General features: G+C 35.4%; 3 protein-coding genes across 3 annotated transcripts in view; all 3 read right to left on the reverse strand.

Annotated features, from left to right (window-relative positions):
• Positions 1 to 339: 339 nt before the first annotated feature.
• pfkma (phosphofructokinase, muscle a) lies at positions 340 to 14476 on the reverse strand. The gene is made up of 22 exons (XM_073822629.1): positions 14288 to 14476; positions 13540 to 13613; positions 13380 to 13457; positions 11188 to 11377; positions 10612 to 10777; positions 10468 to 10512; positions 10181 to 10289; positions 9205 to 9300; positions 9004 to 9096; positions 8784 to 8909; positions 7489 to 7553; positions 7320 to 7383; positions 7018 to 7164; positions 5134 to 5204; positions 4964 to 5051; positions 4721 to 4873; positions 2858 to 3022; positions 2694 to 2755; positions 2414 to 2525; positions 2222 to 2321; positions 758 to 863; positions 340 to 661 (listed from the first exon to the last, which is right to left on the reverse strand). Exons 1-22 carry the CDS (start codon positions 14376 to 14378, stop codon positions 508 to 510), a joined length of 2355 nt encoding a protein of 784 aa, XP_073678730.1. The 5' UTR covers positions 14379 to 14476; the 3' UTR covers positions 340 to 507.
• Positions 14477 to 15085: 609 nt separating this feature from the next.
• Positions 15086 to 18056, reverse strand: LOC141290588 (uncharacterized). Its single transcript, XM_073822704.1, has 4 exons — positions 17994 to 18056; positions 17606 to 17897; positions 15574 to 15749; positions 15086 to 15484 (listed from the first exon to the last, which is right to left on the reverse strand). The coding sequence occupies exons 1-4, from the start codon at positions 18054 to 18056 to the stop codon at positions 15410 to 15412; spliced, it is 606 nt and encodes a 201-aa protein (XP_073678805.1). The 3' UTR covers positions 15086 to 15409.
• A 119-nt stretch (positions 18057 to 18175) lies between these two features.
• The window catches only part of LOC141290589 (uncharacterized), a 7955-nt gene continuing 1909 nt past the window's right edge, over positions 18176 to 24221 (reverse strand). The window contains exons 3-14 of the mRNA XM_073822705.1: positions 23763 to 23976; positions 21642 to 22116; positions 21382 to 21512; positions 21228 to 21273; positions 21009 to 21148; positions 20840 to 20903; positions 19530 to 19639; positions 19382 to 19445; positions 18778 to 18908; positions 18620 to 18695; positions 18473 to 18540; positions 18176 to 18286 (exon numbers count right to left, since the gene is read on the reverse strand). Of these exons, the coding sequence (XP_073678806.1) occupies positions 18176 to 18286; positions 18473 to 18540; positions 18620 to 18695; positions 18778 to 18908; positions 19382 to 19445; positions 19530 to 19639; positions 20840 to 20903; positions 21009 to 21148; positions 21228 to 21273; positions 21382 to 21512; positions 21642 to 22116; positions 23763 to 23976 (1630 nt within the window). The remainder of the gene's footprint in view (positions 18287 to 18472; positions 18541 to 18619; positions 18696 to 18777; positions 18909 to 19381; positions 19446 to 19529; positions 19640 to 20839; positions 20904 to 21008; positions 21149 to 21227; positions 21274 to 21381; positions 21513 to 21641; positions 22117 to 23762; positions 23977 to 24221) is intronic.

The following is a 24221-nucleotide window of genomic DNA, read 5'->3' on the forward strand; positions in this document are numbered from 1 at the left end:
GAAGACTTGAAGTTCAGTCGTTCATCAGTGGACCACTCCCAGCAAGGGGAACTAACATGTTTTCACGGTTGCTTGGACTGAATACCTGGCTACAAAGAACCTGCAGTCTAAAAGGAGTCAACTTCATTGACAACTTCAACCTTTTCTGTGGCCATAGACAACTGTTCAAACTGGACGGCCTCCACCCAAACAAACTTGGTGCAAGAGTGCTAAAGGACAATATCTATTTTTCACTCCGGCATCCATCAGTAGAATGTGCCAGTCTACCCAACATGAATGGCGCACACACACACTTGGACAATGTATGCGTGATGACAGGTATAAAGAAAACAAAGGGTATTTAATCCGATTATTTTAATTTGCATGTTGCAACAGAGTTATCATAAATACTATAAATACAAACAAAATCAAAGAGTAAAACAGAGACAGATGAACAAATAATTTAAATAAATACTTCAGTCACTTCATATGTTTGTTATATCTGTCTGTCCTCATTTTGGCTCATGATTACTTTGTGAGAGTCATGTGCACTGGAGGCTTCTTGCTGATGACATGCTCCATATGAGCGTGTTCAGAGGTGTCCAGACTAATCTTGTACTTGGCCAAGATTTTCATAATAGGCCTCAGCTTCAACCACCACTGGTTCTTCGGAATACGGTGTCTGAGGAAAAGAGATAAGGATGAGAACGTTTGTTAAGGTCACGAACCTAGGAATCACATGCATAATAAATGGCACATGATAATGTCAGATTCTTACTCAAAATCTGTTTGTTCTTTCAATTCAGCCAGAGGCTGTAACACCAGTCCTCTCTTCCTCATCCCCAACACACACGCAGAATCTGAGGTGTTGGCAAAGATTCGCCCTGTACAGACAGTCAAAAGGGAAGTAGTCTTGGTTACTGACAAATAATTGATTAAGTAAAGCGATAATGTTCAATCAAAAGTTCATTGTTGGAAATAAATGATAAAAAATTTGACTCAACATTATTACTACATTACACTGTTTTTTTTTAAAAGAAGTTTCTTAAGCCCATCAAGGCTGCATTTATTTGATCAAAAATACAGAAAAAAGTAATATTGTGAAATATTATTACAATGTAATACAATGTTTTTCTATTTTAAAAAAACATTAAATTTCTTATTTATTCCTGTGATCAAAGCTGAATTTTCAGCATTAATACTCCAGACTTCAGTGTCACATGATCCTTCAGAAATCATTCTAATAGGCTGATTTTTGTTAAGTATTTTTTATATATATGTGCTTGAAATAGTTGATATGCTTAATATTTTTCTGGAACCTGTGATACTATATGATATGTTGATGAATAAAGTTAAAAAGAACAGCATTTATTTAAAATAGAATTTTTTTCTAACAATATACACTACTGTTCAAAAGTTTGGGGTCAGTTAAGTTTTATTCTTTAACAAAATTAAATACAACTAATACTTTTATTCAGCAAGGATGTGTTAAATTGATAAAAAGTGATAGCAAAGACTTTGATATTGTTAGAAAAGATTTATATTTTGAATAAATGCTGTTCTTTTAAACTTTTATTTAAAAAAATTTTGAAAATAGTAACACAGGTTCAAATATTTGCCAGCACAACTCTTGCTAACATTGATAATTCTAATAATTAATCAGCATATTAGAATGATTTCTGAAGCATCGTGTAACACTTAAGACTGGAGTTATGGCCGATGAAAATTCAGCTTTGCATCACAGGAATAAATTATATTTTAAAGTATGTTAAAATAAAAACCATTATTTTATTGTGTAATAACATTTTGCAATATTACAGTTTTTTTGTCTTGAGGAGCATAAGAAAATTACAAGTGTTACTGATCCCAAACTTTTGAACAGCAGTGTTACAATTTTTAAAAATACTTTTGAAAAATCTTTCAGCAATGCAGAAAAACAGTTAATATTTTTGTGGAAACATTGATGCATTTTTTTCCAGGATACTTTGAATAGAAACTTCAACAACATTTATTTGAAATAGACATACTTTTGTAACATAAATGTCTTGTCACTTTTGTTCAATTTAATGCTTCCATTCAAAATTAAATTAAATACAATATTACAAAAAGTCAAAAAGTTGTAACAATATTCCAAGTATTGAAAGTAGCAGTGATTTTGAGCAGATATATATACACCATTACCATGAATGACAAAAGTATAAAGAAAATATTTTTAAAAATATTAGACCACATTGTTTCTCACCATGTCTATAACACTCCTTCAGCTTCTCAGTCAGCCAGAGAACCGCCTTAGCACCCATCTTGGTAGCAAAGTTTCTGTCAAATGGAGTTGGGGTGCCACCCTACAAAAAAAGAAAACTTGTCAGACAAAATACCACTAATAAAAGTGCATTCTTGATTTTTATTCAAATAAACAGGGTTTATTACATCTAACCTGCTGCATATGGCCAAGGACATTCTTACGGCAGTCAAAAACACCCTTTCCCTCCTCTGAATACAGGTTGAAGATGAAATCAGTGGTGTAGTTGGAATTGCAGTTTTCATTTCTGTAAGACATTAATTGAAGTGTTTGACTATTCATGCTCTACTATGATTCGCTGTAGTAACTGATGCATGCAGAAGATGCTGTTAATAGAAGCTATTCAGAAAGTCTCACCTCAAAAGTAAAAACCAACTTAACTGGCGTTCATATTTACGAACACTGAATGACAAACCTGAGAATTAGGCCTCTCTTAACTGTGGTCTTCATTTTCTCAACAAGATGTTCCACATTTGTCTGCAAACATCAGTTATTTGGAGAAATTCAAATAGAATGGTTTAGTTTAATTCATTTGGAGTAATATCCATTAATGATTTCAAAATGCGAGTTGTTTGTTACCTCCAAGTCACGGATGCCAAATTTCTCTTCATATATGTAAGCAGCATCAGCTCCTGCAGAGAGACCAGCCATTGTGGCCAGGTAGCCGCAGTATCCTCCCATAGTCTCAATGATGAACACACGCCGCTTAGTTCCTGCTGCTGACTGCTTGATCCTGTCACAGGTCTACAGAAGCCTCATGTGAGGACATGTCCAAATAAAGAACAACCATATACTAGGGATGCACCAGCATTACAATTCTATTCGATACTAATCAGCCAACAGTTATGTTAAGATGAATAAGAAATAAATAGCCATTCTGTTGAAACAAATGAAAAACAAAACAGGTGAGACATTGCAAGTGAATGGGGTTATAAAAAAAAAAAAATCATATTTTTCCCAGTCGATTAATCACAGTACATTAAGACTAATGTTTTGTATTACAAGATTTCTGAAATGAGGAATTACATAATTAAATATGTAAAAATTTGCATAAATGTCCAGAACAGAACCCTGAACATTGGATGAAGCCAGGTACAATGGTACTGTTTTTTTTTAATCATTTTCTTAATCACTGTCAACAATCAATAAAAATAAAAACAATTCACCATGTTTTTACAAATAAAATGTTAAAATTACAAGTAAACTGTTTTTGAACAGTAAGATTTTTAAAGTTTTTTTAAAAGAAGGCTCTTCTGCTCACCAAACCTAAATTCATTTGATCCAAAGTACAGCAAAAACAGTACCGTTTTGAAATATTTGTACTATTTAAAACAACTGCTTTCTATTTTGATATATTTTAAAATGTAAGTTATTCCTGTGATTTCAAAGCTGAAGTTTTAGCATCATTACTCCAGTCACATGATCCTCCAGAAATCATTCTATTATTCTGACTTGCTGCTCAAAAAACATTTATTATTATGTTGAAAACAGCAGAGTAAATTTTTTCAGGTTTCTTTGATGAATAGAAAGTTCAGAAGAACAGCATCTTTGTTTTTGAAAGAATCCTGAAAAAAAAATTACTAAACCGTTTTAAATGTTGATAATAATAAAAAAAAAGTTTCTTGAACAGCAAATCAGCATATTAGAATGATTTCTGAAGGATCATGTGACACTAAAGACTGGAGTAATGATGCTAAAAAAATATAGCTTTGATCGGAGGAATAAATTACATTTTAAAACATATTCAAATAGAAAATCAATTATTTTAAATTGTAAAAATATTTATATAAATATGTTTTTGCTGTACTTTAGATCAAATATATGCAGGCTTGGTGAGCAGAAGAATCGCCTTTAAAAAACATTCAAAAATGTTTGACTGGTAGTGTATAGGTCAGATAAAATGATATATTAACAAATTCATCTGTAAAAAATATTGATAGAATAAAGAATAAAACCATAATGTTTGGTATATAAATTCTGCTGAATTGGATATTTCTTGCTCAGTGCAAGAGCACATCATTTTAAGAAACTGCCTTTAAAGATACAGTATGCATTGTAATTAATATCCACAGATAAAAATAGATCTGAAAGAAGTTATGGAAACAAAATAGCCCAAAATCTCAAAACTGACCAGTTTTATAAAAAAAAGAGGTTTTGCTTGTAGTGTCTTGCCTTAAATTTACTAGCTGATTAGATTTTTTTTAAATGCTATAAGTCACAACTGACAATAAGTCACACAATGTACATAATGAAAAACAGACATTAATTTTAGGATTGGCTAAAGATTACATTTTACAGTTTTATTAAATTACATTTAAACAACGTTAAGTTAATGGTTTTAGAGATTGTCAAAAAGTACAAAAAAAAAAACAGACAATAAGTTTGGTATTTCTATACTGTGCATCCCTAATATGCAGACAGTGTGTGTGCTGTATCTCTAACCATGGTGATGGTGTTAAGGGCGGTGTCCGCTCCAATGCTGAAGTCTGAGCCGGGCACATTGTTAGACACAGTAGCAGGAATGATCACCATGGGAATACACAGCTCTTCATACTTCCCTCTGCCTTGAACCATCTCCAGTGCACCTGAATATGCCTGAAAGGGAATTTATATGTGACCTGAACAGAATATGGATAGGATGTGGACATAATATAGTATTTTATATCATTATATTTTGTCACTTGCCTCAAAACCCCCAATGATGACCAGAGCGTGAATATTGTACTTGGCAATATTCAAGCTGATCTCCTCCAAGTACTTTCCAGGTAACACTCTGCATAAACAAAAGGTACTTTAATTTAAATATTGCACAACTACAAATGATGATAAAGAATATCTACAGAAGTGATTAGTACCTTTTGGTTCCAAACTCTGAGCCACCTTTCCCTGTCCAGTCTCCAACAGTGTTCCAGGTGATAGGCTCAATCTAACAACAAGTTACACAGAATATAACAACACTACAACGGCTTTCTAATGCGATGCGCTCACAATTGATTCTATTAAATGCTAAACCATAGCTACTGTTATAAAATGTGGGGTCAAAAAAAAATATATAGATTTTACCAACCCCAAATTTTGAAACGGTACTTAGAGTAGTTCACTTCCAGAACAAAAATTTACAGATAATTTACTCACCCCCTTGTCATTTAAGATGTTTATGTCTTTCTTTCTTCAGTCGATAAGAAATTATGTTTCTTGAGGAAAACATTTCAGGATTTCTCTCCATATAATGGACTTCAATGGTGCCCCAAAGTTTGAACTTCCAAAATGCAGTTTAAATGCAGCTTTAAAGGGCTCTAAATGATCCCAGCCGAGGAAGAAGGGTCTTATCTAGCAAAGCGAGTGGCCATTTTCCATTTTTTTTTCTTGGTTCAAGACAGTTAGGGTATGTCAAAAAAACTCTCATCTTGTTTTCTTCTTTAACTTCATGTAATCATCCTACATCGCTGCAGAAGTACAGACCCAGTGTTTACAAAGTGAACATGCAAAGAAGATCAAACGGCCTTTACAAAAAAAAGGTAAAACAGTGATGTAGAATGATTTTAAAGTTAAAGGAACACTCCACTTTTTTTGGAAATAGGCTCATTCTCCAACTCCCCCCCGAGTTAATAAGTTGATTTTTACCGTTTTGAAATCCATTCAGCCGTTCTCCTGTTCTGGCGATATCACTTTTAGCATAGCTTAGCATAGATCATTGAATCCTATTAGACCAATAGCATCACGTTCAAAAATGACCAACGAGTTTCCATATTTGTTGTATTTAAAACTTGACTCTTCTGTAGTTATATCGTGTACTAAGACCGGAGGAAATGCAAAGCTGCGAGTTTCTAGGCTGATAAGATTAGGAGCTACACTTCCATTCCGGCGTAATAGTCAAGGAAGTTTGCTGCCGTAATATGGTCGAAGCAGGCGGCGTATTATCAGAAATGAGTTCCCAGCTAGTTTAGCATTTGCACATGTGCTGCATGGTATTACTGCTCCTGCTTCGGCCATATTACGGCAGCAAACTTCCTTGACTATTACGCCGGAATGGGAGTGTAGTTCTAATCTTATCAGCCTAGAAAATTGAAGCTTTGCATTTCCACCGGTCTTAGTACACGATATAACCACAGAAGAGTCAAGTTTTAAATAGGACAAATATCGAAACTCGTTGGTCATTTTTGAACGTGATGCTATTGGTCTAATAGGATTCAATGATCTATGCTAAGCTATGCTAAAAGTGATATCGCCAGAACAGGAGAACGGCTGAATGGATTTCAAAACGGTAAAACTCAACTTATTAACTCGGGGGGAGTTGGAGAATGAGCCTATTTCCAAAAAAGTGGAGTGTTCCTTAAAGTTAAAAAAGAAAACAAGATGGGAGTTTTTCGACATACCCTAACTGTATTGACTCGGATTACACAGACTACGGATGCAGAGACTAGACAAGTCGAGCGCTTGAGGTTATAAAGTATAGAAATTGTCAATTTGCTTCAAATATTACAGATTGTTTCACTAGATAAGACCCTTCTTTCTCGGCTGGGAACATTAAACTGCATTTTGGAAGCTCAAACTTTGGGGCACCATTGAAGTCCACTATATGGAGATAATTCCTGAAATGTTTTCCTCAAGAAACATAATTTCTTTCCGACTGAAGAAAGAAAGACATGAACATCTTGGATGACAAAGGGGTAAGTAAATTATCTGTACATTTTTGTTCTGAAAGTGAACTAATCCTTTAATTGGTTAATGCCGCTTACCTTTTCCTCAGCCAGACCTTCAAAGCCATCATGAACGGCCAGCATATTGTGACCCTGGATGATGCCGATCCTGACAGCTGCACGTACAGCTGCATTCATGCCAGCGCAGGGAGCACCCACATTCAAAATAGCCACATTAATGTTACTCTGATGAAGAAAAATATGTACAAAAGAAAAACATGATAAAAATAAGACTAAAAAGACAAGATATAATTTAGGGAATACTCAATTATATATATATTTTTAATTTATTATTTTAAAATTACTCATTAACATTTAATTTTATTTTTGAAGCTCCTCACCTTTGTCTCTGGAGGGCGCACATGAGCCAAAAGCTTATATGTGTTCCAGTTATTCTCGAAACTCCTGCGCGGACAGACATTTTTTATTTTGAATCATTTAATAGTAAAACCATGCAAGTTTATTTTACTACGAAAATAAATAAAGAAAATTTGACATTTCTAAACATACCTTCCCCTGAGTTTTACAGCATCGTCAAATCGACCCTCATGCATTGCAACAGTGACATCTTTGGTCTATATTTTGAAGGGGGACAAAAAAAAGCATCGTTAGGTGGCATCGTTTGTACTCCAAGAAAATACTACTCTACTCCACTAAAACAGTACAAATCCTTGTCTTTCAATGGAGATTACCATATACCGACATGAGAATATTTTTTTCTGATAATATTTCAGCAATCACTTTGCGTGTTTTTCCTTCAGCTGTTCAGAAAAAGAACGAGTTATGCCAGATTCTCGAATGAATCACTGTTTTGAACTATTCTGTCAGCATGGTTCATGATTCAGTTTGATTCATTCGAACAGTTCACTCACACTGATTTTTTTCTAGCAGATTCGAACAACGAAATAGGATGTTACTTTTTTGTAAGACACTGACAGAGCACTGAATGAGGTGGATTTTACCTACTATTCAAAGAAACAACTTGCACATGTCCATCGTTTGTCAGCGATGAAGTAGCTCCTTACCGTGCATACAGCTATTGAACGACCCTGTACTGAAGTTAAAATTATTTATATTAATGGAGGCTTTGCACTTATGTCACGATTTGGTCAGTTACCCAGATGTGCGGCCATATTGGCGATACTCGAGTGTAAACAACAGCATGGATTGCATGGTTAATGCAATGTACTACTGAATTTGTTGTTCTGTTATTTTATGCAGTCTAAGCCACTGTAAAAACGTGTGGAAGCTGGTAAATCATATAGAGAAGGACTCAGTAAGCAGGAAGGGGCGCAATATTTTGACAAACTAAACGTAAAAGGTGGTAGATGCGTATGAGGAGTATTAATTAAGATATTAGCCTAATATTTCACCTACCTGACCAGAAATGAAAGAACAAACACTAATGTCATCAAGATTCTTGCCCTGAAAATCCTGGTTCAGTTTGGCCAACCACAAACGCCTTTTGTTCCTCAAACAGTCTTTTCTTGATTTGTTATAACTTTTGGCAGCCTATAGTACTCCAAATGTTTTTACCGGTATGACCGATTAGAACAGCCCAAAACATGACAACAAATGACCATTTTCAGCAGCAATAATCAGCTAAATATGCAAGTTTCATTCAGTGAAATTATTCAGTGGCGCCAATATGGCCGACTGATTACGCATATTGAAAAGCCTCTATACTGAAGGAAAAAACAATTTATCTACTTGCATCCAAAACAGTATCAAAAAAGAGTGATCATCACTCAGACTAAATCTGAAGCTAGATCGAATTTAAAATACAGTATGTACTGTATACACACCACTTGCACACACTCCATCAGGGGAAGTCTGACGGCCTGGTTCCCAGAGAGACTGACCACACAGGCGGGAGTTTCTGGAGTGGCTTCCAGCAGAGCCATTACAGCCTCCACACCCATCCTGCTGCCCTGATATACAATAAACACCCATTTAAACTCTCATGAAATACAAAGGATGCAGATGATTGAAAAGTGACAGGGAATGAGAAGAGGGACTCCTCACTAGCACTCTATCAAAAGCTGAGGGGGTGCCACCTCTCTGCACATGTCCGAGGATAGTGGCACGAGTATCAAAGCCCAGCCTCTTTGTCACCAGCTGTATGAGAAAAGATAAGCATAATTAAAGGGCACTTATCAAGGCGGTGGTTACAAAACTATGCTAGAGCATCTCTGGGTAGTATAGTAAGGTCAGGGGTTAAGTTACGTCTTTTAGCTGGTCACAGGTGATTGGTTTCCCTTCTTTGTTGATTGCTCCCTCAGCCACAATTATCACATTCAGACGAGAACCTGCATTTCTGGTCTGTTTGAGAAGAGACAAAATTATCAATTTTCATGAACATTTTGTTTTGTTTTCCAGAAAAAATATGTTTAAAACCAGATATACACTACTAGTCAAAAGTTTTATTAATGTTTTTCTTTAAAGAAGTCTCTTTTGCTCACCAAGCCTGCATTTATTTGATTCAAAGTACAGCAAAAACAGTACAATTTTGATATGTTTGCACTAGTTTTCTACTTGTTTATATTTGAATATTTTAAAATAATTTATTCCTGCGAGTTCAAAGCTGAATTTTTAGCATCAATACTCCAGTCACATCATCCTTCAGATATCATTTTAACATTCAGATTTGCTGCTCAACCAACATTTGTTATTATTAATGTTGAAAACAGCTGAGTATTATTCTTAAGCATCCTTGCTAAATAAAAGTATTAATTTCTAAAATTAATCTTTGAACTTTTAAAAAATTAAATTAAATTAAATCCTGACCAAAAAAAATACTCAACTGTTTTAAATAATGATAATAATCATAAAAAAATGTTTCAGCAACAGCAAATCAGCATATTAAAATTATTTCTGAAGGATCATGTGACACTGAAGACTGGACTAATGATGCTGAAAATGTAGCTTTGATCACAGGAATAAATTACATTTTAATATACATTCAAAAAGAAAGTATTTTAAATAGTAAAAATATTTTGGATCAAATAAATGCAGGCTTGGTGAGCAGAAGAGACTTCTTTTAAAAACATTAAAAATCTTACTGTTCAAAAACTTTTGACTAGTGTAATTGTTTTAGATAGCTTCACTTTTCATCATTTGAACAAGCATGCATTTCAAGGATCTTGAACTGTGACAATATTTGTGTGTGCGTATTTCTTGCATTTCATCTATTTCTCTGTACCTCGGTGAGTCTTCTGCACAAATGTTCCTCCCACCCATCATCTGGGGGCATCTCAGGAATAAACACCCAGTCAGCGCCACATGCAAGTGCAGTAACTAGAGCGAGGTAACTGAAAGACACACAAACACGGATCCTTTAAATAATGCAAGATTTATGTCAGTTAATTAATTGGGAGATTCCAGCATATACACCATATGATCTGGGTCTTAGGGGATTGGGTTTTCTGTTGCGAAGTATACACTCATTTCAGTGTATTATCAAACAGACATACACAATCACATACTTACCCACAGTGTCTTCCCATGACCTCTAAGATGAAAGCACGTTGGTGACTGTGGGTGAGAGCAGAGGTCATAATTTAGGAACAAATGCCGAAGCAAAATAACAGAGAACACAGAGTATCATAGCTTATATTTGCATATATTTGAGACCTTTGTGCTGTTGTGGTGATACTGTCCACCACCTCAATGATGCGATGCAAGGCAGAGTCTGTGCCAATGGTCATGTCCGTTCCACAGAAGTCATTGTCGATGGAACCAACCATACCGACGATATTTAGATGAGATGAAGTCATGGCCTCGTCCTTTGTGATCTTACCTGTGTACAAATGAAGAATATGACTCTCAGTTGAGTATATACCTCTTCAAGTTAGAAGTTTTTTTAAGAAATGTATATTTTTATTCAGGAAAGGTACATTAAATAGACCAAAAGTGACTGTAAAGACGTATGTTATGAAAGATAATCTTCTTAAAATGTTCTCTTTTTCTATTCATCAAAGAAAGAAATATCTGACAAACAAGATGATAGAAATGTTTCTTGAGCAGCAAATCAGCATATTAGAATGATTTCTGAAAGATCATGTGTCACTCAAGACTGAAGTGATGCTCCTGAAAATTCAGCTTTGCCATCACAATAAATTACAAGTAAAATATATAAAAAAGAAAACAGTTATTTTAAATTAAAATAGAAATTTTTGGGGGGAAAAAACATCAGTACAGATCATCTACCTTTGCTGATAAGTTCTTTCAGCAAGTCACTCCACTCAGTGCGAAATATGTTGGCACCAGTCAAACTGCCATCTCCACCAATAACACAAAGATTGGTGACGCCTAGTTTTACGAGATTGTAGGCTGCCTTCAAACGACCGTCCCTGGTCTGGAAATCCTTACAGCGGGCACTGCCAATGACTGTACCGCCCTTCAGAACGAGACAAAGAAAACAGACAATTACAACACTACTTAAAGGAATAGATCACCCAAAAATTAAAATCATGTAATTAATTACACACCCTCATGTCGTTCCAAACCAGTAAGACCTTTGTTTATCTTCGGAACACAAATGAAGATATTTTTGATGAAATCCGTGAGCTTTCTGACCCTGCATAGACAGCAACGTTTGACATTGACGTTTAAGGTCAAAGAAAGGTAGTAAGGACATCGTTAAAAAAGTCCATGTGACATCAGTGGTTCAACAGTACTTTTTGTGTGCAAAGAAAACAAAAATTACTTTCTTCAACAATTTCTTCTCTTCGTGCCAGTCTTCAATGCCATTCATTGTAATTGTTAGAATGGCCAAGGATCTCTACGTAAATCACTAGGTGCAGGCCAAACCATAAGTTGTACAAACTTAAAAATTGGAGGGATGGTAGTACTCACACCGTATACATCAGGGGTGCCCAATCCTGTTCCTGGAGATCTACCTACCTGCAGACTTCAGTTCCAGCCCTGCTCCAACACAGCTGTCTGTAATTATGAAGTGCTACCTAAGAGATGAATTAGCTGGTTCAGGTGTGTTTGATCAGGTTTGGAGCTGAACTTTGCAGGATAGTAAATCTCCAGGAACAGGACAGGGCATTCCTGGTCTACATCATCAAGGGGTTCTGACAGGGGTTCTACACAGCGATCAAAAGTACAAAATTGCTCATAACTCCTTAACCGTTTGTCACAGGCTCAATGACGTTGGAATCCTTTGCTCATGCCAGACAAAACGCATGCCTCAGATTCGTCTGTCATCACAGAATTTTCAGATATTTAGCATTTGTTTGAAAAACCTACTTTTGCGAACTAGTCCTGGGTTTAGTCCTTTAGGTTTAGTCCTAGTCGGAACCAAACCAGCACAGAAAGATTCTCTAGAGGGGAGTGAATATCAATAATTCCTAAATCAAAAAATCCTTTTGACTCACCTTCACCAAAATGTTCGAAACGGGCAGGGCCACTTTTAGTAAAATAAAACTAAAATATCTTTGCCAAACTCAGAACACAACATGTAAGAACTCAATCCGAGGTCACAGGGGAAAAAAAATCATGGAACTTGGCCATTTGTTGGCGATATAAGAGGGAAAAAAAAACATAAAAATGGCTATAACTACACAATCATTTGTCAGATCAACATGATGACTGCTGCATACGGTCGTGATCCAAAGTGGCAGAAGTGTCCAAAAGGACATTTGCGTAAGACAAAAAAAACATTGCCGCCATAGGCCGATTAATTTTAAGCACCTATTAGACAAGGTTAACAAAGGTCGACAAGAGCTAAACTCAGTGGGCCTGTTTGATTCACAGCCCAAAAGTCTGTGAACAATTTGAAAGAAATCAGCCACTGGGGGGCAATTTCACATTTTTTAAGGGTGTAAACGAATGTAGATTGCGCTTTTTCAAACATACACGTAATATTCGTATCATATGATAGAACTCCTCATACAGGACAACTTTGCCTCTATAACCACTGCCGTCGATCAAATTGTTTGTTAAATAATAGAAAAGACGTTAAAAACCTACTTTTGCGAATCCTATCAAACCTAAAGGAAAGCTCAAATGTTAATGAATCCTGGTGAGCACATGCGACAAGTAATTCTAAACAATATGTGCCTAAATGCCTTAAAGCACTAGCTTTATAAAATTACGATTGTACCACTGATGTCACATGGACTATTTTAACAATGTCCTTACTACCTTTCTGGGCCTTGAACATGGTAGTTGCATTTCTGTCGATACAGGGTCAGAAAGCTCTCAGATTTAATCAAAAATATCTTAATTTGTGTTCTGAAAATGAACAAAGGTCTTACAGGTTTGGACCAACACGAGGATGAATAATTAATAACAGAATTTTTATTTTTGGGTGAACTATCCCTTTAAAAAAAGTTTAAAATTAAAAGGAATAATAAACCGAATTTAATAAATTTTAGCATCTGAAGGCGCACCAGCTGTAGCATCATGGACACACTCTCCCATGTAGCAGGACGGATGTGATCCCCTCCATCAACCAATCCCTGATAGCCCTGCACATGACATAAACAACATTGTGAACAGATGTGATTGGCATGGACACTTTTGTTAGTATTCTTACAAATCATAAAGTACCTCATGGACGAAGAAGACTTTGGCTCCAGTGTAAAGGCCGACTCTAACAGTGGCCCTCACAGCTGCATTCATCCCTGCAATAGACAAGAAAACATCTTTCTTCATATCATCTCTTTACTATAGAAACTATAGAGATATGAAAGGCTGCACTTGACCACATTGTGGAATGGTGTGAACAAGAGTGTCTGAGATAACTTAATTCTGTGAGCTCAGCACTAAAGCTCAAGGTGTTCAGATGGTGTTGTGCACGAATGCAGTTCACTGTCTCTAGTTTCAATAGTGTGCAGTTGTGGAAAAGCCTGCTGCTCTCCATAACCTCGTGTCATTTCAGAAGAAGGTCACTCGAGATAAATTTAGCTTTGAATTATGGAAATAGGAAGAGGGGGAGAGAGCTACAGGCTAAAGCTAAAGGCTACAAGTGCACTGACCTTAATGGACTACAGCAAGTTAAAATACTACAGAAGATTTATTTTTGTCATTACATTATCTTAACTAGATAGACAGATAAATAGATAGATATACAGACATACAGATACCTGGCTCAGAAAATAAAAAGTGGCCTATAACAATATGAATACTGTATCTAAGGGGGAAACCTTGTTCATTAAGTATACAAGCATGGTTTAAAAACTGCACCTAATTTACTATAATCTAACTATCCATGCAGGCATTTCTTTGAACGCCCTCTTGGATCCCACCATAGTGACTAGCACGGAATCTAAGAGGAAGATCACTACTTTCTGCTTACCTTGGGCATCACCACCTGACGTCAGGACAGCGATGGCCCGACCGACCCCCATCTTTGTCGGATCGACCCCAGCTGTGTTTATGTTAGCCATGATTCAGGTATTCCAGAAATTAGTGGCAGATGGAATTGGAAAAAGGAAGCGATTGAAAGACGTGTCTGCACCGTCTCTCAAAGCGAGGGGCTCCAGAGGGAAGGGTTTAATAGGATGGTGTCCCAGCAATTTGTGCCCACCCCCTGGATTTCATTTCACAAACACGGAGGCGGTAGTCACACACCCCTTGACTCAGCTAAATATAAGATATCAACTTGAATTACACAGCAAAGGTTACATGCTCAAAAAGAAAAATAAAGATCATTGAGTTTGGCATGACTCAGTGTTACATAAACAGTCTTAATGTCATATTTTATTTGAATATTAATTTATAATTTAATTATTGAATTTATTTTATTAATAATTTATTTAAATGTAGCTTTCAAATGTGACAACTTAATGCGTGAGGTCGCGTGAGCTTGTGCAAAACAAGCATTTGTGGTTAAAAAGTATATAAATTTGTAATTTCTTTTACATAATGTATTTAAAAAAAAGCTGAAATTGAGATCTTCTAATTAAGAATATTTTTGATGAATTTTAAATAAAAATTAAGTCTAATATTTTAGCATTTTAAAGCTCCAGTACCAAATAAATATAATAAATTGCATAAAGGACATCAAAAACATTGAAATAGTATAATTCAGGAAAAAACCTAAGATAAACTAAATTAAAAATAAAACTTGTAATGATAAAACTTAAATGTAATATTGTGTTTATATATACACATTTATTATACACTTCATACAAGAGACAAGTGGAAAGCACACAGTGTTTCCAGTTAGTGACAAGTTCAGTGTAAAAATAATGAAAGTGTTCAATATTTAGAGAGAGTTTTGCATTCAGTCATGTTGTCAACAGTGAATCCCACCAAATATTGTGTTTGTCCAACACTTTGCTGCTTGTAGAATCTGTAGCCAGATAAATCTGACTGTATGACAACATTTCACATCAAAAGTGCAATTAGAAATACTGTTTCAGACAGTCTTACATACACAGACTGGCATGTGCAATGTGTTGTGGGACATTTGCCTTTATGCACTGATAGAGTAACCTGAAGGGACAGGACTGGAACGTACAGGAGAGGACAAGCCAATAGGTAAAAAACACTGTGGAGAAGACAGAAAACACGATGTATTAACAGTTATTCAGCTAGACAACCGGTTTAGTGCACAATGCAAAACACAATGACACTCACGGTAGAATCTTGAAACAGAAGTGTGGCAGCCACAGGATTGCCACAGCGGGGCTGCAGGGGGCAGGACAGCAAGCGAGAAGTAAACGTAGCACATTCGTCATCCAGAAACATCTCCTCCAGAGGAGTATGACGCCACCGCAGAGCAGACACAGCGGAAGAGTGCTTGATAGTAGGAGCTACAGACAGATGTGTAAATTAAATTAATACAGTATGCACTTCTACAGATTATTTCGCTTCCAGAACAAGGAATTCATGTCTTTCTTTCTTCAGTCTAAAAGAAATTAAGGTTTTTGAGAAAAACATTCCAGGACTTTTCTTCATATAGTGGACTTCAATAGAGATAAATTGGTTGAAGGTCCAAATTGCAGTTTCAATGTAGCTTCAAAGGGCTCTACACGATCCCAGCTAAGGAATAAGGGTCTTAGCGAAACAATCCATTTTCTAAAATAAATAAATAAAAATGTATATACTTTTTAACCAGAAATGCCTGTCTTGCGCTAGCTTGACTTCATGCATTGTGTAATCACATTGGAAAGGTTATGCGTGGTTAGTTCTCAGTCTACGTACTCTGACGGTATGATGAAAAACTTCAAAATCGTCTGACCTCATTGTGTTACCTTTTTTTTTTTTTGCAAAGGGCATTTGACTTTCTTTGCATGTTCACGTGGGTTGGTACTTCTGCTTACGTCACGTGTGACCTTTCTAACATGACAATGTAATGCGCTAACTCAAGCTAATGCGAGACAAGCATTTGTGGTTAAAGTAAGTATATAAATTAGAAAACAAACGATCATTTCACTAGATAAAACCCTTTTTTTCAGCTGGCATCATGTAGAGCCATTTGAAGCTGCAGTGAAACAGCAATTTGGACCTTTAACATGTCGATCTCCATTGAAGTCCACTATATGGAGAAAAACCCTGAAATATTTTCCCTTAAAAAACATTTCTTTTCAACTGAAGAAAGACATGAAGATCTTGGATGACATGGGTGTGAGTAAATTATCAGGAAATTTTTATTCTGGAAATGAACTAATCCTTTAAAGGTGCCATGGAATACATTGATACAATATTTTAAATTGTTCTCTGATATCTGCATAGAAGGTATATGGCATAGGAAAGGGCAAAAAATCTCCAGAAACGGTTTTACAGGTCCATTTACACCCCTAGGATTTGTCCCTAGAATGAAATGGTCTGTTATTGCTCATTTCAGTAGCTCGCACATGGAGGAAAATGTATTTAACCACGGAGCCAGAGAGCCGCTATTAATATGCAGGTCATTGAAACTTGCTTTTTGAATACACAATCATTTTACTTTCGCTTTTGAGATTTGCAATTGCACATGCTCTGTGTAACTTTATACTACAGCGGCAGTACTTACCACATATTTCATAGTTTGATGCTTGTTAGTGATGCTCAGGATCTGTAAATCATTCAAAATCATTACTCTGTTTATGTGGTAAGTGAAATCTTATGTACTGCGATGTAACAGGCTACTGCTAGCAGGAAGCTAAGCGTGTCCCTTTAGTGGCTCGCCTTATTTTATTAAAATGCCTTATTTGTTTTCCTTGCCTTTCTCAGTACAGACACCAATCAATCCCTGCACTTAACATTTATTTCCGTGGTCTGCCATTTTCGCTATTGTCCTCGCTTTGTTTTTTCACAAAAGCCTAGCTGCAGAACATCTGATGATTGGGCTATGCAAATGTTGGAGGCGTGGTTATTAATGATCTCGACTATTATGTAATAGTCTGTGTTATGTTAGGATTAGCCTATTTTTCAGTGGTCTTTTGCAAACACCAGATTTATAAGAAGGAAACGATGGTGTTTGAGACTCACGGTATGTCATGTCCATGTACAGAACTGTTATTATTCAACTATGCCAAGGTAAATACAGTTTTCCATTCTATGGCACCTTTAAAGGTCTTTAGGACATGTAAAAATATCTGCTAAGGGCACATATGGCCATTTAAAAATAGTATTTGTTACAAGAAAAAAAAGGTAAACTTAGGTTCACTTTGGATAAAATGGTTACCTTTTGATTGGTTTTGTTTAGGCAGGTCTAAGCTGGGATTGATCTGTGATCCACTGCTTTGGTCTGATTGCAGTGGCAGTGCATTATGGGATGTAAGCTGGCCTTCATAAAGCTGCAGAGGGGCATCTGTCCTAGAGGTCTTCAGTGTATCCTGAGACTGCTCTGGTCCAAGTCTCTTGCTTGATGAGAAAACAATGACTGACCCTCTGTGTGCTGCTTGTATGAAAGGCTGGATTGTTTTCTTGCCTTCATTCTTGGTGTGACAGTAATTAATTGCTGACTGCGCTTCAGTCTGCATGAAGAAAAGATCATGCAAGATTACTTTTAGGCCATCAAGAAATTAACCAGTGATGCATAATTTGATGTTTTATAGTTAAATCAAGCATACAGTTTGGGTGTTCAGTAACTGTTGTGATGTAACGTTGTCTTGGTGCATCTGGTCCTCATCCATATGCTCTTGGTCTTCAAATAACCTTTGAACAACATCCTCCCCCTAAAACACAATCAACATCTAGTGTTAAACTGATATTTTACCATGTAGACAAACTAAGAAAGTTCACAGGTTCTGCATTACTCTTTTATCTCCTGGCACACCAAGAGTCCAGTGCCGGGGTCGTGTGCTTCACGCAAACCTGGGGAGCCCCTTAAAGTGGACATCTTTTGTGTAGTACAAACCTTCCTCTGTAAAAAGAAACAGTAAACATTAATCAGGGATACAAATAGTTTCAAAACAGACCACAAACACACACAAAAAGAAAAAACAGAAGACTTTTCATAGTCTTGAATTGTGAAATTTAGGTTTAAAACAACTTTAATAATCTATGCCAGTGGATACCATACAAAACAATGAGACAAGAGAACCCTCACCAATGATTGTGGTTTGGTGCTTGCGACCCTCTGCGGTGTCCACTTCATCACTGGTGTTCTATTTGCACCTGCACCACAGCAGAGAAACAGTGGTTTGCAGAGTCGAAAACATGATGTTGAAGGTGAAGAAATATTACAAAAACTTACACTGAGATGTTGTTGTTGTTGCTGCTGCTGCTGCTACGGCTTCAGGCTTGTTCTTTTTCACTGGGACTCTCTGGGCCTGAAGTAAAGAAAGTTACATGATGCAAAACAGCTTTATTACAGAACACAATTGAAAGTTAAATCTATCTGAGCAGACTCACAGAATAAATGGAGGTTCCTCTGCCAGTGGGACAGGTGGAAACTCTGGGTGTTGCTCCATTAGCCTTCACACCTTCATTCAGCAGAATACTGCACAGGGCCGCAGGGTCAGGGGAAAAGGACACAGCATTTCCTAAAGAAAGATTATTTTAGGATCACGTTATATACACAATCTTACAGAAGGAAAAAAAGCACTGCATAACAACATAAGCGTCTGTAACATCTGTCAGCATACACTACCTATTAAAAATTTGGGGTCATGAAGAAAATCTGGTATACCCAACATAGCTACATTTGTTTGTTCACAATTATTTTTATTATTTTGTAATATTACAATTTAAAAAAATTATTTTATATATATATATATATATATATATAACATATATTTTCTATGTGTAATGTTTGTGTAACCCATTATACTTTTTTTCAGAATTCTCAGATGATTAGAAATGTTCAAAAGAACATTTTTTTTAAAATAGATTTTTTAAAGACATTTTTAAATGTCATTGCTGTCACTTTTGATGCATTTAATGTATCCTTGTTGAATAAAAGCATTTATTTAAGCACATACACTTCATGTAATACAAAATGAATGGGCTAGATTACCTGAAGGAGCTTTGACTGCTGCTGATTCATCTGTTTTAGGCTTCCTAACTGGCACTCTTTGAGCCTGAAGTGAACAAGACATTTCAAACCTTATTTTTAAGCATTCAAAATTCAAAATTTAAGAAAACAAATGTAAGCTGAGCATTACTGAATAAACAGAAGTTGGTCTGCCCGTAAGGCCAGTCGGCGCATGAGGTGTTGCTCCATTGTTCTGTAGAATACCACGGAGCACTGATGGATCAGGAGTGAAGGCACCTCCTGCAGGCACAAACCATACACATAGTAATGAACACAATTTAAGTCTTAATCTTCAACTCTTTTATTCAAAACTTTTTTTATTTAGCTAGGACAAAAGCTGTAGTTTTGAACTTTTTTATATTATTTTCTATTCATCAAAAAATCCTTAAATATAAATATTAAGCAGCACAACCATTTATTGATATAATCATAATGTTTCTTGAGCACCAAATCAGCATATTAGAATGATTTTTTAAAGATAATGAAGACTGCATTAATAGCTGCTAAATTTAAATTTTTAATCAAAGTAATATAGCCTTGGTGAGCATGAAGGACTTCTTTCAAAAAAAAAAAAAAAATCATTTTACTGACCCTAAACATTTGAACTGTAATAAATATGACTAAATAATGCTTAAATAATGCTTTTAGGGGTGGGCGATACACCGGAAATCACGATTAATGGATAGAAATGTGTCAGTCGGTTTGCACTTTTTTTTTGGCATTTTTATTGTGATAGAACAGATCAGAAATGACAGGAAGCTAAGTGGGAGAGAAATAGGGGCGGGATCAGGAAAGGTCCTCGAGTCGGAATTCGATTCCCGCAAGGCTATCCTCGTCGACTCGTTTGCACATTTTTAAAATGCAATCAGCAGCAAAAGAGAGCTCATTTCGGTATATGCGCATGCTGTCAGAGTCACATGCACGTGAAGACTTAAACAGTTATTTTTGTCACTTTGTAGGCCTTGAACAGATATATACACACATTGTATGTGTCAAAAGGCCTGTTTTTGCAAGTATCCTTGTAAACACAGTAATTTAGGTCTTAAGTGAAAGCAAACAGCTGAGAAAGAATACAAGTATATTGGATCCGGCAGCTCTTAAAGTGACAGCAGTCTAATATTCCTGCTGTCGCTGTTTGTCATTCATGTAATCAACATAAACAAAAGAGAAAATCTCTCATTGCTCTTGACTAAAATCACCCTTAAACTTTAATAATTTACTTTTAATTAGTTTATTATTTAATCACTGGCTGTTTACTTGTCTTCAGTGAGTTTTTTTATGTAGGCTTATGAAATTTAAAGACTATATTCAGACTATATAACTATATATCATTACCGTAAAATAAAATTACTCATATTGTGATATAAGATTTTAGTCATATTACCCATCCCATATGTGCTGTTAAAATCAGTATGAAGAACAAAAAAGCAAAATACATACCCGTAGGGCTTTTAGCCTCTGCTGGAGCTTCTTTTTGAGTCTTTTTGGCAGGTACTCTTTGAGCCTAAGGTAGATAAGTTCACTGTTAAGAATCAGTTCTTTTATTTCACAATGTATTTTGCCTAAACGGACCTTTCAGAAGTAAAATATTGCAATGGAGTGGACTCACAGAATAAATAGAAGTTCCTCTGCCAGTAGGACAGGTTGATGCTCTGGGTGTTGCTCCAACACGCTCACCCTGTCTCATTCCATCACTCTGTAGAATACTACGTAGCGCTGATGGGTCAGGAGAAAACGGCTTGGCTTTGTCTTGAGATGATAGGAAAAAATAAAAATCTTACATTCTGTGATCAATAAGAAAAGTAAGAATCTTTGAAAAGGAACTAACCTGCAGTGACATCAATTCCATGATTCTTCTTCACAACTCTTTGAGGCTAAAAGATCAAAACACATGAACACCAGAGCACATACTAGAATATGATCATCATGAAGGCTCAGTAAACATTTTGGTTTTATTACTATGATTTTCTACTATTTCTAACCAGGTTGTTGGAGGCTCCTGGTCCAGGAGGGCAGGTAGATAAACGTGGCATCATGCATTGTGCTCCAACAGCATTCGATCCCTCACATGGGAGTGCATTGTGCACAGCAAATGAAAGATTTGACGATGATCCTGTACTCATATTTACATACATCAATTATAAACAACCAGTGGCTAAATTAAGCAAAGAAATAGGAACGCTGTTGAGATTGAACTTGAACACTGACGTAATAAGAAAAGATCTAAGATTATGTCACTTACCTTTAGTGCTTACATGGCTTTGTGTAGTTGATGGGAAACAGTGCTTGTCCTTTGGTGCTTGATTATCAAAATTAACATCTACTTTACTGAGCGCTGTTTTACATAAATGACTAAAAACTAAGTCTTCAGGAAGCTTCGATTGTACAAGAGTGATGCTACCTAAACGTGAACTTAAATCAGTGTGACTGCAGCATCCAGATTCATACGAAAGTGGGTGAAAATCGGTGGATTCTACATGACTACCAGGCTGCAGTCGCTGTGATTTGTTGGCCTGAGCCCTGAGGACACCTGGTGCTGTAGCTTTATTGCTTAGAGTTTCAGTTTTGGCACTTTGATTCAAGTTTTTCACTTTTGCCCCTGTTGTTAGTCGGGTAGAAGGTTCCAGGGACTCTGCGTTTCTCTGACCGCGTGTGCGTGACTGGGACAGATTGAAAGGGACAGGTTTGGTGCAGGTCCTTTTTTTCTGAGCTTTACTCTGCGGACAAAAAAAAAAAAGTGTGTGTAGTTATAGTTAAATGAAATCATTGAAATCATTTTCAGTATTCAAAAGAAAGCTAAAATAAAATATTAATATTAGAACTTACTTCTTGAAGTTGACAAGAAACCATAATTTTCATTCATATTTATTCATTAATAAAATTACTTAATGAAAAAGAATTTAAGGCTACATGGGCCATTCTACAGAACTGGTGCAAACTGCTGTCTCACAACCAAAAAACACATTTGAAAATAATTTTAGTGTTTAAATCTTAGATGTTTACTAAGATAGTTTAATTATCTATTGAAACTCACAATCATATTTAAAATATCAGTAAGCTTAATATATATAAAATGAATTTATTTGGTAATTTCAACTGGAAGGTGGCTGTCCTGAACCCTAACACCAACATTTTAACTTGTGAAAAAGATACTGAAATGATTTTCGCATTTTATTCCATTGTTGTTTTTAAAATATATTTTTAATTTAGTTAAAAAGTGATGTTGAAAAACAATATTTATTTTATATTGTCTTTGAAAATTTTAAAACTTTATGAGTTCTGTTTCTCTACCGAAATAGTGTATGTTTTAGTCCATTGGCTGAGACTGATTTGAACTACACCCCTACATTTATGATCAGGAAATATTGACGTGTCTCTCTCTCTCTCATAGCTACATGGTGAGTAGATAGGCCCCATCAATTTAAGGTAAATGTGTTAAAGAAAATCTAAAAATCTGCGTGTAACTTTAAGGAACGTCACAACCAACACCTTTTTTCTGCAGTTAAGCACACGTTTTTGGGAGCTATTCCATAACATTTAGTTTTTATGTGTGTACCATTGTTCAGTACTGTGCTAGCTAACCATGTGCTGATTAGCTTCTTTGAGCTAGGTTCAAAAGTACCTTAAACTGTCACTACTGAAACAGTCACATTTTGTGACGTTTCAGTAGTAACACCTTTTTTTGGTGTTATTACATAAAATCTCATAAATTACACTTGAAATATTGATATAATTATAACTGTTATTGATTTAGCTCTGAAAATGTTTAAATAAAATAACAAAAATATATTTACAAGATAGATGTAAGCAAAATCTTAATAGGTCAATAAAACCCTTCTTATTAAATCATTAATCATTATTAAATTACAGTGTTTTGGTAGTGACAAATTTGGGGAGAGGACAAATATTCCAAAGGTCTGAAAATACAATATAAGAATTAACTGCACAATAACTACAAATGTGTACCTTGAATATTATACAATTTGCATACGTACAAAACTTGTTAAAAAAAATATATATATATATATATATATATATATATATATATATATATATATATATATATATATATATATATATTCCCCGAGATGTTTCTAACTCTGACTTTGCACCAGTTCTGTAGAATGGCCCATATATATATATATATATATATATATATAATATATATATATATATATATATATAAAAATAGCCAGATAAATGACAAAAGCACATTACTAAAATAACTAAAACGTAAAATCTGAAAATAACAATGAAAACTGAAGGAAAAAAACAAAAACAAATAAAAGCTAATTGTAATATTCTAATAATATTTATAAAAATAATGAGAGTATATAAATAATATTAAAGGTGGTATCCTTACTGTAAGAGGCCTCTGCTCCCATCTGTTTTGACTGGGATTTTGGGAAAGTTCACTTAGTGCTGGTTGCAGAGATTTAGCAAGGACAGGAAGCCTGCTGACCCCTTTGAGTTTGTTGACTCCTTTTCCAGTTTCAGCAGAAGCATTTGGGTCCAAATTCTCAGATCCTCTTTTAAAGGAAGAATTTTTTGTCTTCAGCTCCTGATGCTTCATTATCCTAATGGCATTAAAAATAATGTACAATTATTTCATTTTGAAAAACAAATGACTTATGAATTATAAATGAATTATTTAAAAACTTAGGAAGGACATTTCAGATCCATTACAGTATTACAAAACTTCTTTACTTTACTTTTTTTGTGCAAAACAAATGACTAAGAAATTATTTAAAAACTGAGTAAGGTGATACCAGATCCATTACAGTAATGCAAATTAGAGGGTAAAATGCGTTTAATTTTCCTA

Source organism: Garra rufa, chromosome 18, assembly GCF_049309525.1.
Source record: "Garra rufa chromosome 18, GarRuf1.0, whole genome shotgun sequence".
NCBI lineage: Eukaryota > Metazoa > Chordata > Actinopteri > Cypriniformes > Cyprinidae > Garra > Garra rufa.

Coding starts and splice junctions, on each gene's coding strand:
- pfkma (XM_073822629.1), bottom strand. CDS start 14,378: ATGGCTAACATAAACACAGCTGGGGTCGATCCGACAAAGATGGGGGTC. Junction 9,301..10,180: donor TGTGCAGAAGACTCACCGAG/GTACAGAGAAAT, acceptor CTTCTCAAACAG/ACCAGAAATGCAGGTTCTCG. Junction 864..2,221: donor GAAGGAGTGTTATAGACATG/GTGAGAAACAAT, acceptor CTGTCTGTACAG/GGCGAATCTTTGCCAACACC.
- LOC141290588 (XM_073822704.1), bottom strand. CDS start 18,056: ATGGATGAGGACCAGATGCACCAAGACAACGTTACATCACAACAGTTA. Junction 17,898..17,993: donor AGTTACTGAACACCCAAACT/GTATGCTTGATT, acceptor TTCTTCATGCAG/ACTGAAGCGCAGTCAGCAAT. Junction 15,750..17,605: donor TAAACAAAACCAATCAAAAG/GTAACCATTTTA, acceptor ATCTGTCTGTAG/CTCCTACTATCAAGCACTCT.